The sequence below is a fragment of the Bacillus rossius genome, chromosome 10 (assembly GCF_032445375.1).
Source record: "Bacillus rossius redtenbacheri isolate Brsri chromosome 10, Brsri_v3, whole genome shotgun sequence".
Taxonomy (NCBI): domain Eukaryota; kingdom Metazoa; phylum Arthropoda; class Insecta; order Phasmatodea; family Bacillidae; genus Bacillus; species Bacillus rossius.
In genome coordinates this window covers 50464508-50483016 of record NC_086337.1, presented here as the reverse complement: position 1 = coordinate 50483016, position 18509 = coordinate 50464508, and the positions used below count along the sequence as shown (strand labels likewise).

At 41.5% G+C, this 18509-nt stretch overlaps 1 protein-coding gene across 1 annotated transcript in view; it reads left to right on the top strand.

Annotated features, from left to right (window-relative positions):
• LOC134536344 (nephrin-like) overlaps positions 1–18509 on the top strand; it is a 680062-nt gene that overhangs the window by 359973 nt on the left and 301580 nt on the right. Inside the window, exon 3 of the mRNA XM_063376096.1 lies at positions 12448–12656. Coding sequence (XP_063232166.1) covers positions 12448–12656 — 209 coding nt within the window. The remainder of the gene's footprint in view (positions 1–12447; positions 12657–18509) is intronic.

Here is an 18509-nt window from a genome sequence, read left to right as displayed (position 1 = left end):
GGGATACCAGTGTTTGTATTCCCCGCTACAACACCCGTTTAGCTCCCTCTACCCAGACCCCCATCCACCCCTAGGAGGTTCAAGCGACGGTATTTCGCAGGAAGGGGGGATTGGGTGTTAGGACACGATGGTTGTTCAACCACCCCTTCCCCCTCCTCACTCTTCCATTCCCCCCCCCCCCCTTCTCGCCGCTAATGTGTGCATTTCATTTACGCTGTATGGCCGGGCACTGAGCAAATACGAAAAGGGGAATCGCTAGGGGGTTGTGTACGTGCCTGTCCCACTGGTCCCCCGACACACACACACACACACACACACACACACACAAACACACACACACACAGCCGGAGAGGGTTTTCTTCCCCGTCGACTCCCGGCGCCACTAGCGCACTAACTGCAAATTACTCGCTGCGAACTGCGCGTCGTGGCTTCGAGTCGCCCTCGCGCGCATCTGTTCTGCCATGGCTCGGGCTACACGCCATGTTGATTTTATTGAAGTTATAAAATTCTTTACTTGATGTAAGCTTGTGGACATACGCCATCGCTAAAGCACATGTATGTCTGTAGAAGAAAACTTAAAAAAAAAAACAACACAAAAGACAAAAACAAAAATGAAGCAAAAAAAAATTGCTGTTGTCAACAGGATATAAAAACCACATAATATTCCAAAACACCAATATTTTTGTGCTGTCATCGTTTGTGGGTTTTTTTTCGTTCTGTTAGTCCATTTTCTTTGTATTTCTTTGTTTGTGACCATATTCCTGTTATGGAATGTTATGTGGTGTTTATATCCTGTTGAAAACAGCAATTTTTTGCTTAATTTGTGTTTTTGCCTTGTGTGTTTTTTTTTTAGTTTTTTTATACAGACACACATGTGCTTTAGCAACGGCGTATGTCCAAAAGCTTACATCAGATCATGCACTCCCATTGCACAAATCTTTCAAACATAATAAAATTCTTTAAGCGCGTTATGGACAAAAAATAGGGGTGAGAGAGAATTTTAACTATGAGTGTGCACCATGCAATGAAATTTTCACGATGAAAAAGAAATGTTAAATATAAATTATATATATATATATTTGTGCTTTTAAATATTATATTTCAGTGATTGATCTTGACTACTGGCACATATCATTATAAACATTCATTTATTGTGAATATTTTGTGTTTTCAAGGGAATTTTAAAGTGTATTTTTTATAAGTTTGGTTATGTGTCCGTATGTACATTTTATTTACATTATAAATTATTACATTATTATTTAATAAATAATTTAAATTAATAAATAAGAATAAACATGAAGCATATTTATTAATTTTATTTTTAATGAAAATATATCAATTTTATCTATTACTTGAAAACTGAGTATTTATTCAAATATTTAATTTGATTAAATTTATAATTTGTCAACCGTTTTTATAATATCACTCCGTTATTTTATTATTTTATTTCTATTAATTATTTACATGCAAAATTAAAGTTAGCTTCTTCAATACTCGTACGTCAAGTAGGTATAACTTCTATCGCACGTACTTATGTAAGTACACACATCCATTTTTTAATTTTTTTTCACGATCTCACTATACCTCCTTTGCATTTGCTGTTGTCACAAATATTTTCAACGGATACTCACTAACCATATTAATTAACTTAATTAGCTTAAAAATTCGTGCTGTTTTTTAATACGCTTCTATTAGCTTCACCTCTATGTATGAATGGAATATGTAATAAAATCTTTCCATTCAATATTTACACTTTTTTCGACTTCCGAATGTGTTGAAATTTTGCATACATATAAAGAATCTCTGACGATAAAATATTTCGATAACGTAAGACCTTAAGGGAGAGTGGGGTCAGAAGGTCAAAAAACCATTAATTTAGAGATATGAGTAATAATCAGGCTTTTCGTGTATGCATGAGTTCGGGGAATAGTGAGAATTTACCCCGGGGTCGACTATTATCTGGGGTGGTGGGGGAGGGGGGGGAGTTAAAGACCCAAAATTTTGAACATTTTACAGCTAAATGCTTTTTCGATTTCGAGTTTTTCCGATTCCAAAAGGTCGAGTTATGGTGGAAAGTGTGTCCGGGGTTAATTAATGGCATTATGGGTACTATGATTACTGAAATTATCTGGCCACTCTTACGGCGTGATCAAGTGTATGATATGGATACTCCATCACTTAGTGAAAATCCGTCGAACTTTTGGCGATAGAACAACAAATGCAAGGGAGGATGAATCCTGTTGAAATTTGTAGAAAGGGTTCTTAAATAATAATTAATATGAGAAAATAAAAAAATAAAAACTAAATGGCTGTAAAACCGAGCCTTAACTACCGGATGAAATATTTGAACGGCGGGTGCGGAAAATTACTGGGAAAATTTTCTGAGATCAATTTACGTAAATGGGCTTTTCACCTACATCATACTATCAACAGCGCTCGTCTCGATCTTTACTTTACTTAACTCACAAAGAGAGTCCTTAAATATTTAAAAATATTGAAAATCTGTATTAAGAAACGGATTGGAAATGAGTATAAAAATATTTGTGTATATATATATATATAAATTGACAAAACAATTAAGGATGTATTCTAGAGTAAACGGAATGAGTTTATTTCAACGCATGGAAATTGGAACGTAGACGATTATTTTTATAGACAAACTCGCTTATGACGGAACTTATTAAGCCAGATTTTACTCTCACTGTTGCAAAGTAAACGTGTTTTGTGGTCCTTTGGATAGTTTAGTGCGTGTAACTTATATCGTATGTCACTCTACATACGTTCAATCTTATGAACCAATCTTGTAAGAGGCCCAAAGCCAAGTGCTTTACGTAATTTAATTTTGAGACCAGGTTGGTTATTAAATAAATGAGGTTAGATTCTGCAAAGATTATTTAAAAATTTTATATGCAATACAAGGGAAACAAAAATATTGAGTAAAAAATTTTTTTTCTACTTTTACGTATACGTAAGTTTAATTAATTTTCGCGAAAAGATATCGAGACTAGATGAGAGTTAAAATTCGTCGGATTTTTTTCCGTTACATGTATACCGTCAGCTCACAAACCCAAGCCATCCATTGCTGAAGCTAACGCGTCCTGAATGGCCCAGCCAAATAAGGCAGTGGCTTAACTTACAGACGACCGCCTATCACAAGGAAACAGTTGCCAGCGCGGATGAACCATATTGCAGTCTAACGGGTGTTCCGATTTGTTCGCAACAAATGCCTTCCTCTCCTTAAATTGAAATATTGGTTATTCATTTCACTGTTAAAATTTTGATAATTATACATGAAGTATCTCAGTCTAGTACGAATTTTAGCTCTTCTAACGAGGGGAAAGTTTACATACATCAGGATTTTTATTTTTCACCCTCGTACTTAGAATTCATAGTTCATTTCGTTTCTCGCCATTTGAAGCATAAAAAAAACTAGCAGCGTGTGCCCGGCTGTATAAAACATACGTGTGATATATAAAATAAATGCACACGCGCACTGGATATAATTAAGAGTTAGAGATTTCGACCGATTTTTTTTATTGTTTCGGAGCGGTAATGATCGCTAAATATTAATGCGCGATTGAGCAGCGCTCGCCGCCGCGGCATTCAGGCGCGTTCGCCCAATTAACGCGCGCATCGGCGTGCAGCGAACACACGCGGCACCTTCCCCCCACTCCCCTTCAAACCCCCCCCCCCATACCCTCCCCCCCATACCCTCCCCCCCACAAGAGCACAAACAGCGAAACAGTAATTTCATCTGAGCGCGATAATCACCCGATTTGTATTCATGGCAGGACGAGCGTCGAGATATGTGCTTTTTTTTTTGCTTCACCCGTACCCCTCCCTCGCCCCCCCCCCCCCCCAAACCAAAAAACCCCCTCTTACACGCGCACGAATTGAAACAAATTGAAATATGTATAAGGATGTAAATGAATCTGAAAAACAACACTTGTCCGATCACGTTATTTATTATTATTATTTTTTTGACAGACATGTATCGGTATGAAATTTTGAGCGCCGTATTTTTTTTTTTTCACCCAACACAACTTGAGGTTCATTCATCGACCTGCATAAACCTGTGTTACAAAAAAAAACTGAATAAAATATCTCAATTTAATAGGCATTGCATCATCACTGCAATTCGTGATAATTAAAGTTATTTTTTGACAACTAAATAATATAATACTTCTTACAACCTACATCTGAATTTTATATTTGGGTTCTATACCTCAGTAAACTCAGCAACTCGGGTAAAAGACGCTGAAAATTCTGACAGCTAGAATTAAAACTGTTATCCAACCAGTTATGTTTCTAGATTAATTCGCACCGCAATAGTTTACACCATTCCATAGTGTATAAAGCCATAACTAATGACTAGAGCCACGGAAATTTCGCGGATTCATTTAGTCGCAAGCTAGAATGCAAACCTCCACACTGTCGCACTGTGTTCATGATTGGACCACAGTTATCTGGACACGCCCCTCTACGACCGTGAGCCAACGATGTCCAGCTAGGAGAGAAGTAAGCGAATCAGGTAGTGCCAAATAACAAGGATAAAAATGTTCTCACTAAGAAATCAACCAATGGGTAAGTAAACATGGGTCGAGCACACCTATAACTTTGAATTCTATCCTGAGGCCAGAGGAATCCGCGAAATTTCCGGGACTCTACTAATGACATGTATTATTTCGCCAAAACGTCCGATAGCTATAGACTGGAAAAATTCGCGGATTCATTTCGCGATAGGCTAAAATACAGATAGTTATACCTCAGTGCTACCTCTGCTATTGGCTTACAACTCACCTGGATCTCTGGGCCAATGAGAAACGCCCGACCAAAGCTTTATCAAATCACAGGCTGCTACGTTGGGACGTCTCACAAGACAGCAGCTAATGAGAGGGTGACATTTGACCGAGTGTACGTAGAACTGTGGAGTTCATCCTAGAGTTCATTGAACCCGCGAATTTTTCCTGTCCTTACTGATCGCTAATTAGACTGTAATTAATTTGATATGCTTGCGCTAACGATTGTTCCCTTGTGATTGGCGGCAGTCTGCAAGAGAAGCCATTACCGTTTTTGGCCCGGGCCATACAGGACGAGTTTGCTTCCGCACTGGATGGCTGTGATTGGTGTGCCGACAGTGAACACGCACTCGACATAAAACCCAACCAACTACGAAAACAGAAAATGTTACATAATTTTGACACAATGCTTGTCTGAAAGTAATTTCGCGAAGATTGCAAACGCTAACCACTTCTAATGCACCAATGAACAGTTTGCCAGTAAGGGGGGTGTGAGGAGTGTGGTGTCTAGGCTGCGGCAATCAAACTCACGCAGCAATAGGAGGGTCTATAGTCATGTGCGTTGATCAGGATTGGGAGAAGGGAGACCCCCCTGGAATAAAAAAAAAGTGTTCACTATGGAAGCAATCGTAAGATTGGAATGAGGGATGATAAACTTCATAGTAACGTCGAAAATAGGTTTAATGAAAACTGTTTTGAATATTATGGAGTGTTCCGCTGAATGCGTTCATTGATGTAGCCGATTGGCGGCCCGCGGGCCATATCAGGCACGTGCTATCATTTCGTACGGCCCGCCTAAACAATGATCCAACAAATGAATATTCCCGTATACTTACTGTTGTGTATTACCCATATTTCTTTACATATATGTAGATTAAAATTTTAAGAAGTGTTTATAACCCACATAAGCATACGAAATTGCTATAAATATTAATTTTATAAATGTTTCTCAATAATAATACTTTATTATAATTTTAGCTGTCACATTTTTAGTATTTGTTTTTTTCATCACATTCAACATATTTTATTTTTTATTATAAAACATATATAAGACATTAAATAATTTTGTATCAAGCTTTATTAATTCATAACTGTCTGGCCCTCAGATGGGTTTTAAATTGATACCTGGCCCTCAGAAAAAGAATAAATTGGCAATCACGGGTCTAGAAAACCGAGTAAAATGACGTTTCGATTACCCCAGCGCGCCAAACCCTTATTCGAATATATCTCCCCCCCCCCCTCCAATCATCCATCTATACAGTCCTTCAGATATACGTCTGTGTCTGTGGTTAACAGGTTTTTTTTTATCTTAACATTATTATTTGGGAGTCCAAAGTGCTTCTGCAACGTGTACGAAAAGTGCGGTGACTGCGCGCGAAAATACCAATTAAAACAACTGCGCTTCACTGCGTTTTCATGCCAAGTTGCAGAAATCAGGCTACAGGAGTCCGAATCTCTATCCGGGTATGGAACTGGTAGTGATAATGTTACATACAAAATGTGAGCTAGTCTTTCAGTCCTCGCCAGATACATGTAACATCTAACCTAAGTAAAAAGAGTGTATTTACGTGTTCGCATGTTAATAATACGTTTACAATACGAAATTTGGACACGAAATTTAACGCAGAATTATTGAAAATATTTCCGAGGGTGATATATACTCGAACAGGCAAATTGTGTTTTCAACTACATTTATGGACGTGAATCATAATTAATTTCCGCTCCCGCCGCTAGAATTCGTCGCCGGAGTAGTTACGTTAACGATAGAATCATTCGATTTGAAGAGCGAAAGCTTAAATTATACAACGAAATGGCTTCGATAAAAGCTAAAAAAGACTTGAAAAAATTCTAAACCCCGGCTTTGGACCTGATTTTCGACGAGCAACGCCAGGTACAGCAGCTAGTATTGCATATAATTGGACCAAACATCTCGATGAGAGCGAGTTCATTATGGTTGCTATCACACAATCGCAAACAATCACTTAAGGGGGTTGGGAAATTAATGGGACATTGCTGGGGAACCGTGTCAGCCAGCATTTTCCATTTTCCTTAGGAAAGCAGGGAAAAACTGGAATCACTGATGAAATTGTGAGGGCCGGACCATGACTGGAACTTAGGCCCTCTGGAGCGGAAGATCAGCCAGTGTCCCAACTCCACGCTCCAACCTGAACTGGAGGTTTTCGTGTCGGCAACATCGAGGTCACACAAACCTAAAGAGATTGTGGTATGGAGCCGCGATGGAACGTTTGTGAAAAAAACAAAAATTAAAAAAAAACTCGAGTTAGATCCAGCCGGGAATCTAATCCGGATCGCCTTTATGGGAGGCGAGTGATCTGAAGATCATTAAATTTTTTTTCTATTCTTAGGGTGGTATTCCAATACGTTCGAGTAAGTTAGCGAATCGGCACTGCCTTGTTGTGGTACAGTAACCTAACACTCGAGCCGTATTCCAGGACTTTGTCCAAACCGAGTCCCAGTAAGGAAAAAGATCGGTAAATAATTTTAATAAATTGTACCATCTGCGAGGCTAGGAACTGCTTCCAACGCATTATAGCGGACGATTGTCAACTATTTATGCAGACTTTCACGGCAAAAATCACAGAGGTAGCAGCACCATCGCACGAACTAAATTATGTTGGTTAAATTTTCTAGAGTACTTCTTAAGATGCGATTATTTCTGGCGTAGAAAAGGTATTCCTAGGGACCGGAAAAATTCGCGGATTCAATGACCTCTAGGATAGCCTCCATTATCCTCTGCATTACTCAAGTAAACACGCGTGTTCATTGGGTACTAAATTGTGAGGCGTCTCCACTGGGTAGCTTGTGATTGGACGCTTCTTTGATCGATAGTCTCTCATTAGCCCAGAGAGCTCCAGTTAAACTGCGAGCTAATAGCAGAAACAGCAGAATTGTACACATGTTTGAATTTCAGCCTATCACGAAATGAATCCGCAAATTTTTCCGGTCTCTAGGTATTACCTGATAGCTCCGCTATCATAAGGTTTCATTTTGTACACCAAAACGCTTGGCTTTCCGAAGATCACATAAGTGACCGCATTTGAGTTAATGTCGCCAGACGCAGGTCAGCCATCTGGACGAAATCCACGAAAAATTGAGATCTGCGCATGTGCGGAATTTCGACTACAGAACGGCAACGACAGCACACAAAAATCCGTTCCTAAAAATAAGGAAGAGGCAGTGTCCCATCATGTGCTAGGAATACGGCTGAATACGATTAGGTTACATATGTAGCATATGTAACACCTTAATCCTTATTTTTATACTTTTGGAATACCGGCCTCAGTGTTGGTGTGTTGATCAGCAGGCGGTTAATTCATTGAATCACTGCTAAATAATGGCGTTCACATCCATTTCGAAGCGAGGATCTAGAATTTGATTAAACTCCGCGAATGTTTGCAGGATAGGGCCTACATGAGAAAAAACATGAGTGGTACATCTCCTTTTTTTAAAGTTGAATTTCTCTGCAAGTTATTTGGTGAAGGAAGGCCGTTACCTTTAAGAACTTGAGAGATATTCGCTTAGCCGTGCAAAACGATTCCTCGTTATCGCGAATTTTCGCTCTCCATCTTCGTATGTTCCTCTCAAGAAAATATTAAAATGTGCATAATTTATATTTTATTTCCTCTTTATCCACCGTAGTTTACAGCAAATTTATATACAGCGTTTTATGATGAAATTTCCGGACGTTTAATGTTTTATTTGGGCCAGCATAAGCTGTATATGGTGTTTCTTTCCCAGGACGCAATATCAAGCTCTGTTTCATTATTACATCCTGCAACATAGTGTCATAATTTAAGAGTATAAAACTTAAAACCATATTCAAAACTTAGGCAAAACTTGCGTTAGTGGAGAGGTTATAAGATGTTGTTAAAGAGAAAAGAAGATTCTGAAATTGTGGTTATAGCATGAAATTGTTTGAACTAAGAACATATGAAACATTTTTTCTTATGATTTGGTAGCCTTTTAATTCACATGTTTTATAAATTACTAATATGTTATTAATTGCTATGTTTTATGAACCACAATCTAAAATTGGTTTGGGCGTCCACAGATGTAAATAATAACCTAATTATAATATTTATCAATATTGTTAATAGTTTATACCAGCATGGATCACATTTTTCTAAAATACATTTTTAATGCAAATGAATGCGTGTTAACTATCCTGCAGTAATGTATTTACTAATTAAGTTTGGGAAAAACAACTCTCTTTAAGGTAAAAATATATTTGTTACTTCTGCATTTAGTTTTTCAATTGGTAATGTAATGATGTGTTAAATATTCTCTACAATTGAAAAATAGGTACACTAATTTTGTTTCTGATTTAAGAGTTAAGAACTATAAATAATAAAAAATTATTTTAACATTTTATGTATGTTATTAAATAAAGGTACGTGAAATTATTAACCACAGTATGTGATAGGTAAATTCATAGAGCATACTCACTAATGGAAAATATTAATATTTCTTTAACAATCAGTTTTCGGTGACTTAAAACTTATACTCGAAATTATATAGTAACAGCAGAATAAATTCACAAAAAGACTGTTTTAAGTTTCAATGGATTTCCCAGATCTATATAATGGTATATGCATATCTCGCCATGAACGCACATTCTCTATATCCTCATAACGCAATCCCATTATAATTCTACTACACTATTCCAAATATATTTGTGAATCAACCTAGATGGTAAACAAATAGATTTGCATTAATTTCATTTTTTGGAGGGCACACGAAAATACCCGTTTTCAAAATAACTTGATGATTAACGTGTTTGTATATTTCAATTAAAATAATTCAGTTCATCTGCCCTCTGACTTTTTTTTCGTGTGTGTTCTAACACCACGATATTCATGTATACATCTGTGGAAAACATCACTCTGCCAAGACTAGCGCCCTCGCAAGAGCGGGACACAATATTATCATCTTCCCCCCCCCCCCCCCCAACTCCTTTATGGTCACTTCTCCGACTGGCCGAGGACCACGAGTCAGCTCGTCCACGAGCTACAACGAGGACGGAGTCAACTCGCGCGCGAGTGTCGGCCGAGTCGGGCCTTCTCAGTCGCCCTTGCGCGCCCTAACTGCGCGGGCGGGGCCAATTAATCAAGCCGACCCCTCGCATCCCCCCACCCCCTATCATCCCTACCCCCTGTTGGGCCGATGCTTCCGGTACGCCGCGCTCCGACCCCGCACGGCGACCCTTCAACGACCAATTGCGTGGGGGAAGGGGAGGGAAGGGTTGGGGAGGGGGGAGGGAGAACCAATTCCCGAGCGTCCCGGGGCCGATCCGCTCCGACTGTTGCCGAACATGTCGGCACGCGTGTCCGCGGTGATGATTAGATCAGGCAGCTGTAATTGCTTCAGTTCCATATCCCGATATGGCGTAATGGGCGGTCGTGTTGTTGTTGCCCCTGAAATAGGAGATGCTGCAACGTGCGTACTCCTTGTATTTCTAATATACGTACACACACACACACACACACACACACCTGTATTACTCCCAAGCCCGCAGAAGTAAGATAGCACGCTAGCACGAGAGAGATCATTCCATGTAATGGTGCGTTTAATCACCATTATGCCATTCAAAAAGTTGCACATTTCTTCGAACAAAAGTTTTTTGACTTGCGTTATTTTCACAACTCCTAGAAAAAATTTTTACCGTTGGGTGTGCTGAATGCATTTGGATATTATTACACATATATATTATTAAAGGAGGGAGCTTGTCTGTCTGTAGTTCTCGTAGAGTGGTGATGAAGAGGTCAAAAGCCGTGAAATTCTGTATGTGGATACTTCAGGTTGGTTTCGTTTGCACATCAAAGTGATTTTTTTCGAAATTTCATTATAAGTTTTTTTTTAGCAAATTTTTGACCACATTTTTAGTATTATCTTCATGGAAACGGCCGTAGAATAACGGTTGAAGATGCCTTTTTTTTTTCTCCTGGCAACGGCTTTTCCTTTGTATTTGCCTCACTCGCGTTCGTATCATAATCCAGTCATCATCTTTACCATCATACTTACACGTTATTTCTGGTTTATAAGTTGATTTTTAAAATTCGATTCAGTTAATTTTTTTTCATTCGAGGCGCAAAAGTGGCGTACCCACGAGGAGGGACATGAATAATGAGCATTGCGAGAGTGCTCTGCCTGTGGACTGCCGTAGCGAAGCATGGGGTGCTCCGGCCAATGTATAATATGAGTAGGAGCTCATCCTAAATGCCCTCTACATACCGCTGGAGGATCTACACGTAGCGCTCATGTGGAGACGGAAGTGTGTTTGACCACACACACTGGCACGACTCATTTATGAGCTCCGAGTCAGCAGCAGAGCGGTTCGTAACAAAGCTCTGCCTTGTAATTATTAAAAGTGCTATCATTTGAGACTGGGTTTCCAAGGATGTTCCTTGTAAAAGACAAGATTTTTTGCAGTGTTTTTAGGAAACCGTTTAAAATTTACTTGAACTGTTGAAGGTACTGGGAATGCCCGGGTTACAATTTCTTAGACATACGCCTTTTCATGTTTAACAGTGCAACATACGCCTTTCCCATGACAAACAGAGCAAAACTGTAATGACGTACGTTCAAAGAAATTGTATGAAATCAAAATTCCGCCATTGCATTAATCATTTAAGGAACCCAGTATTACTGAGATCACTATTTTAACCCTTGATGCAAACAGAGGGGTGTTTTTAGTTAAAAGTGTGTATCTGTGTTTGTATCTATCTGTCTGTGGCATCGTAACTCCCAAACGGATGAACTGTTTTTTATTTATTTATTTATTGTTTGAAAGTCGACTTGATCGAGGGTGTTCTTTTCTATGATTCAAGAAAATCTGTTCAGAAGTTTGAAGATCATCAACTCTTTTCTGGTTGATGAAGGGATGTGAGCAACTTCCACATGTTTGATATTGATTCGAAATTTGGTATCCTATTACCTACTTCCATTTAATTGCAAGAACAAGGTAACCTTGAGCTAATGCAGTATGGCATGGATGGTGTAATACGGTACAGACTACAAAAACAAAACAATGGTAAAATAAGATGACACTGTGTATTGCATATTTATAACCAAGAGAAGCTTCAACAGAGATTAGGGAAATATACAGATCGAGCATAAGGTCCGAATCTAAGCCCGGGGGGAGGAAGGAGGTTAAGCCAAAAGGGGAGAGGTATTTCAGTGTTCTACACGTACCAAAAATGGCCGCAGTGTATTTAATAGATGTATCAGATGTACCTGCATTAGAGGTTAAATTAGAGAAAAATGTGAACTCATAATTAATTTGTATTATGAAGATTCGTTTTGTACTTATATATGTATACATATATAACATAATTACCCGTAATATTTTGATCTAATTTTCTTTCGAACAGCTTAACAACAGTCGTTGATACAAATAAAAACATACGTCCGCCATACTGGTATGTGAAAATCAGGAATAACCGGTGGGGTGGGGGGGTGGGGGGAAAACAACTTTGCGTCTGACGGCTAATGCTCCGTCTGTATACTTTCCTAATCTCCGAGCTCCAAGTGAGAATTGCAAAGTCAAGCGGCATGTGGAGGTTTGAACTTGTTCTTGTCACGTGGCGATGTGGTGACGCAAGGCGTGTGCTCCCTCCTGCCCTCGCAGCTACGACGTGCGCGGCAAGCACTCGGAGGGCGCGTCCCACTGGAAGGACAAGGACGTGCTGGAAGGACGCGCCTACTTCCGCACCATCACCGAGCCGGCCACGCTCTCCGTGGACGGCGTGGACGCGCGCGACGAGGGCGACTACCGCTGCCGCGTCGACTACAAGGTGGCGCCCACCAAGAACACCAAGGTCAAGCTGGTCGTCATCAGTGAGTGTCTGTCTCCATCCCTCCCGAGTAGCTGGCGAGTGTCCGCCTCCAGCACGCTGTACCCCTCCCGAGTAGCTCACGAGGGTCCGCCCCAAGCACGCTGTACCCCTCCCGAGTAGCTCACGAGGGTCCGCCCCAAGCACGCTGTACCCCTCTCGAGTAGCTCACGAGGGTCCGCCCCAAGCACGCTGTACCCCTCCCGAGTAGCTCACGAGGGTCCGCCCCAAGTACGCTGTACCCCTCCCGAGTAGCTCACGAGGGTCCGCCCCAAGCACGCTGTACCCCTCCCGAGTAGCTCACGAGGATCCGCCCCAAGCACGCTGTACCCCTCTCGAGTAGCTCACGAGGGTCCGCCCCAAGCACGCTGTACCCCTCTCGAGTAGCTCACGAGGGTCCGCCCCAAGCACGCTGTACCCCTCTCGAGTAGCTCACGAGGGTCCGCCCCAAGCACGCTGTACCCCTCTCGAGTAGCTCACGAGGGTCCGCCCCAAGCACGCTGTACCCCTCTCGAGTAGCTCACGAGGGTCCGCCCCAAGCACGCTGTACCCCTCTCGAGTAGCTCACGAGGGTCCGCCCCAAGCACGCTGTACCCCTCCCGAGTAGCTCACGAGGGTCCGCCCCAAGCACGCTGTACCCCTCCCGAGTAGCTCACGAGGGTCCGCCCCAAGCACGCGGTACCCCTCCCGAGTAGCTCACGAGGGTCCGCCCCAAGCACGCTGTACCCCTCCCGAGTAGCTCACGAGGGTCCGCCCCAAGCACGCGGTACCCCTCCCGAGTAGCTCACGAGGGTCCGCCCCAAGCACGCTGTACCCCTCCCGAGTAGCTCACGAGGGTCCGCCCCAAGCACGCTGTACCCCTCTCGAGTAGCTCACGAGGGTCCGCCCCAAGCACGCTGTACCCCTCCCGAGTAGCTCACGAGGGTCCGCCCCAAGCACGCTGTACCCCTCTCGAGTAGCTCACGAGGGTCCGCCCCAAGCACGCTGTACCCCTCTCGAGTAGCTCACGAGGGTCCGCCCCAAGCACGCTGTACCCCTCCCGAGTAGCTCACGAGGGTCCGCCCCAAGCACGCTGTACCCCTCTCGAGTAGCTCACGAGGGTCCGCCCCAAGCACGCTGTACCCCTCTCGAGTAGCTCACGAGGGTCCGCCCCAAGCACGCTGTACCCCTCCCGAGTAGCTCACGAGGGTCCGCCCCAAGCACGCTGTACCCCTCCCGAGTAGCTCACGAGGGTCCGCCCCAAGCACGCTGTACCCCTCCCGAGTAGCTCACGAGGGTCCGCCCCAAGCACGCGGTACCCCTCCCGAGTAGCTCACGAGGGTCCGCCCCAAGCACGCGGTACCCCTCCCGAGTAGCTCACGAGGGTCCGCCCCAAGCACGCGGTACCCCTCCCGAGTAGCTCACGAGGGTCCGCCCCAAGCACGCTGTACCCCTCCCGAGTAGCTCACGAGGGTCCGCCCCAAGCACGCGGTACCCCTCCCGAGTAGCTCACGAGGGTCCGCCCCAAGCACGCGGTACCCCTCCCGAGTAGCTCACGAGGGTCCGCCCCAAGCACGCGGTACCCCTCCCGAGTAGCTCACGAGGGTCCGCCCCAAGCACGCGGTACCCCTCCCGAGTAGCTCACGAGGGTCCGCCCCAAGCACGCTGTACCCCTCTCGAGTAGCTCACGAGGGTCCGCCCCAAGCACGCTGTACCCCTCTCGAGTAGCTCACGAGGGTCCGCCCCAAGCACGCTGTACCCCTCTCGAGTAGCTCACGAGGGTCCGCCCCAAGCACGCTGTACCCCTCTCGAGTAGCTCACGAGGGTCCGCCCCAAGCACGCTGTACCCCTCTCGAGTAGCTCACGAGGGTCCGCCCCAAGCACGCTGTACCCCTCTCGAGTAGCTCACGAGGGTCCGCCCCAAGCACGCTGTACTTCTCCCGAGTAGCTCAACACACGTGATAGGAGCTCATGAGTGTCCGCCCCAAGCACGCTTGATTGGTGTGCATTATTTTCGTCTGTAACGCGCTTCTATGAGACTAAGTGGCAACTCTTTTATTACTTAGTTCACTGTTAAAAATGAAGGAATTACTCATCCCTATGCCACTTGTAACACTGTGCCAAAAATAAGTTATTTTGGTCGTGAAATAAAAGTTTAAAACGATACAAAAATATATATTTTTACAGGTTCGTGATAAGTCTCTTAAAAGCTATTTGTAAAAAGGTTTCAGAAATCATGAGCGGGCTTCCAAGTAGTGGGTTTTAACGTGAATCTCTGCTAACAAATGCGATGAAATGCATTCCAAGGAAACTGCTCCAAGGAAACTGCTCAACACATCTATGTTTACCATGATTCCCACATTTGAAGACCCTGGGTTTGACCCCTTTGAAAAAAAACTTTAGTATTGAATTTTTTGGGAGCCGAGTGATGTAACATCATGGCTACTGTTTTATTTTAAGAGACACTTCTTACATATCTCTAAATCCTGCCAACTTGGCGTAAATTTTTCCTTGAAAACGCTTCTATAAAACATCTATCTTTCGATAAAAAATAATTGGAGAGAGAGTGGATATTCAGCGCTTTTATTTTGTGGCGCATTAGCGAAAAGTGCAACGTAGGAAATATTTATCGCTGAAACTGCAGAAAATTTTCCTTGTTGGAACTCTGCGCACGTCAGACTATTATAGGAGAGAAAAAAATTATTTGCAAAGTTTGATAACATTAAGAAAAGGTTATAACTGTTAAAGGCAAATAAACGAATTTTCATCACCCAAGCAATCTCTTCAGGATCTTTGCTGAAGTATTATTAAAGTACTTGAATCAGAGCATTTGCAGCTTCAATAAAATAAAAAAAAATAAAAAAGATTTTTTTATGGTGCCATTAAGGTGGAGTTGAACGGGGGTTATGAAATGAAGATGCAAATTAAACCGATTCAAGCCCCGCTTAGCCAGAAACTACATATAAAACACGTGAGAAGTGGGTTTTTGCGGGCAGACCTTAGTTAATCCCAGTTAACTCCTCTTTTTTTTCACACAACCGCACTGTTTTATATGTTTCTGTACAATTAATGAGAGGATATTATTGTATCAGGCTCATTTATGTCTAACTGGAAAATATTTAACCGAATATGATATTATTTTTGTAGTGACACAATTGTTGGTAACTCGTCGTTCTTATAAATTGAAAGATTAATTAATCTGTGAACGTATAGTTAAATTATTTTTACTTTTGATATAATCAAATAACTTCTAGTATTTATTTATTTATGAAATGGTCTATTTGTACTACCGATTTTTTTTTAACCTTAGAGGATGCTTTTTTTTTATTGCAACGAAAAATGAAATGTTCAAATGGACGTAATTCAAAAGAAAAAATTACAAATGTTTTACATATTTAATATTTGCTTGAAATTGCGCATTCTTAAAAATTGTTAATAGTATATATTAAAAGACTTAAAGTGGGAGTTGTGATCACACTGAAAAATGGAATTCCAATTTCAAGTTTCAAACGTCAGACGTGTACATTTATGAAGCTAAGTTTACCGTACAAACATTCATTGAAAAATACGAAGAAAAAAGCTTAGTTAAAAATTTATTTTTTAAAAACAACTCACAAGAGTGTAGGTTATCCCTTTCAACAAATAAAATTATTTTGAACGTTGTTCATGCCGATTTAACAAAAAAAAAAAAAAAAAAGATAAAATTTGTGATATGCTGGCAACCTAATTATTTGTAGTTGAAAAAATTTTCCCATTTCTTCTGTAAACATTAAATATAATATGGCTATATTTCACCACTTAACATTAAACAGTAATAACTCGTGCCAAAATTAGTGGAAAAACTTTGATTATGAACAGAAAAAAGACTGTATCGAGGACAATCACAAACTATTTTGTGGAAAAACAACTTGATATTTGCTGTGAGGAAGTATAGAAATAATTTGGAGCGAACGGGTAAAATATGAAGGTTATAAAAATACTTTTATTTTCAAAGGATAGTCTTAAGAGTAACTGCAAAAATTATTATGTTCTCACCAGGAACGTTTGGCTGGGTGGATTCTCATAAAATATTTTATTGTGGTCACAAAACTTCTACTCTTTCTGCCCCACCCTTCAATCCTCCCTCGCGTTGTCAGTATTTTTTTTTTAAGTCCCATCTTATAAATTATTTTTACTCACAAAAGTTTGACATAGACATTTCAGCTCAAGTATATTTTTTGTATTTGTCATCCCAGCACTAGTGTCCCGCAGTCAGAGAGTTTAACGAAATTTATCCGCTCATACATCTGCCTGGAAAAAATAAAATTCCCCCTCCCCCTCCAAATTCCGAAACTTCCACTCGAACACATCACCATCGCGCCACTGAACCTCAAAGGACGGGAAATTAATAATTCACGCCGCAAAATTTTAAATGAGTTGTATGGAAGGGAGAGCGGGGGTGTATTCCATCGGTTAGCGACGAATCCTTTGTCGCGTGCGCGATGACTGATGAATAATCGTTCGACATCCGGGCGTTTTCGAACAGACGTGGCAAAACACAGGCCTCTAGGGTCTGTTAGTGCGCATTGGTGTTTCGGTCGCTTTCGAGTTTCACCGCTGTAGATAGTGCTTTTCACTCGCCCACGAAAACGAACCGAATTGACAGCTACATTGCGTCAACTTCTCAAAGTGTAATTTGTAACACCGACCAGACCCAAAATTATATACTGGAGTATAGTCCGCTGGAACGAACGTACACAAACGTACAAGGTGTTTCAAATTTAGCTAGCATACTTATGCAAATTGAAAAAAAAAATAGTGTTAAGGGTCATTTTACTCTCGTGCCTTTACATATTATTGACTAATTATAAATAAGAGTCCAAAACTCACGTCTGTAATTTTGGAATAATGAACCACCTATTTCTTCCAAGTATGAGAAAATAAATAAACTATTCAATTCCAAAAGAATCACCACTTAGACACACTGCCTGAAAGCATGTGTTTTTACGTTACAGCGTTGATATAACTTCAAAGGTAAAGATAATTTTTTTTATCTTCACACCACACTCCAAATTGCTCAAAAAATATATATAGAGTAAATTCAACTGAAATATACAAAATATTATAGTCTACTTACCGGTTTAAATTTTTTGGCAATGATGATTTATACTGCGTAGTATATTTATCTTCCTATTTTAATTAGGCCCACATATCATCCAAGCAATAACTTTCTTCAAATAGTATAGTTTTTTTACATTTTACTTAAAACTATTTTTTTTATTTTGGATTGAGGCCACGTCTGACAATTCGAGTTGTCAACCACTCTTGAAGAAAGCTGCAGAAAGGCACGCCCATGCGACTGGCACATCACACAGACATGGTCTCAACGCAGATGCCAAGAAGTTTTTTAGTTTACTCTGGCCACGAAGGCACACCTCTGTTTCTAAGTCAGCAAATCCAGAATGCTTTTATATAAAAAAAAATTATTCTTCTTTTCGCACGTCATCGTTACCAGCCATCGACACACAGCTAAAGCTGGATTCAGTGCACGTTATCTGTTCCGTTACCCAAAAACTACCAAGAACACGTTGACTAAAGAACGACCCTTCGCGGGCCGTGGGTGTTACAAACTTCGTCAAAATTCGCGAATTCATTTCGCGATAGGCTAAAATACAAATAGTTATACCTCAGTGCTGCCTCTGATATTGGCTCACATCTCACCTGGATGTCTCTGGGCCAATGAGAAACGCCCGACCAAAGCTTTATCGAATCACAGGCTGCTACGTTGGGACGTCTCACAAGACAGCAGCCAATGAGTGGGTGGCATTTGACCGAGTGTACGTAGAACTGTGGAGTTCATCCGAGAGGTCATTTAACCCGCCAATTTTTCCTGTCCCTA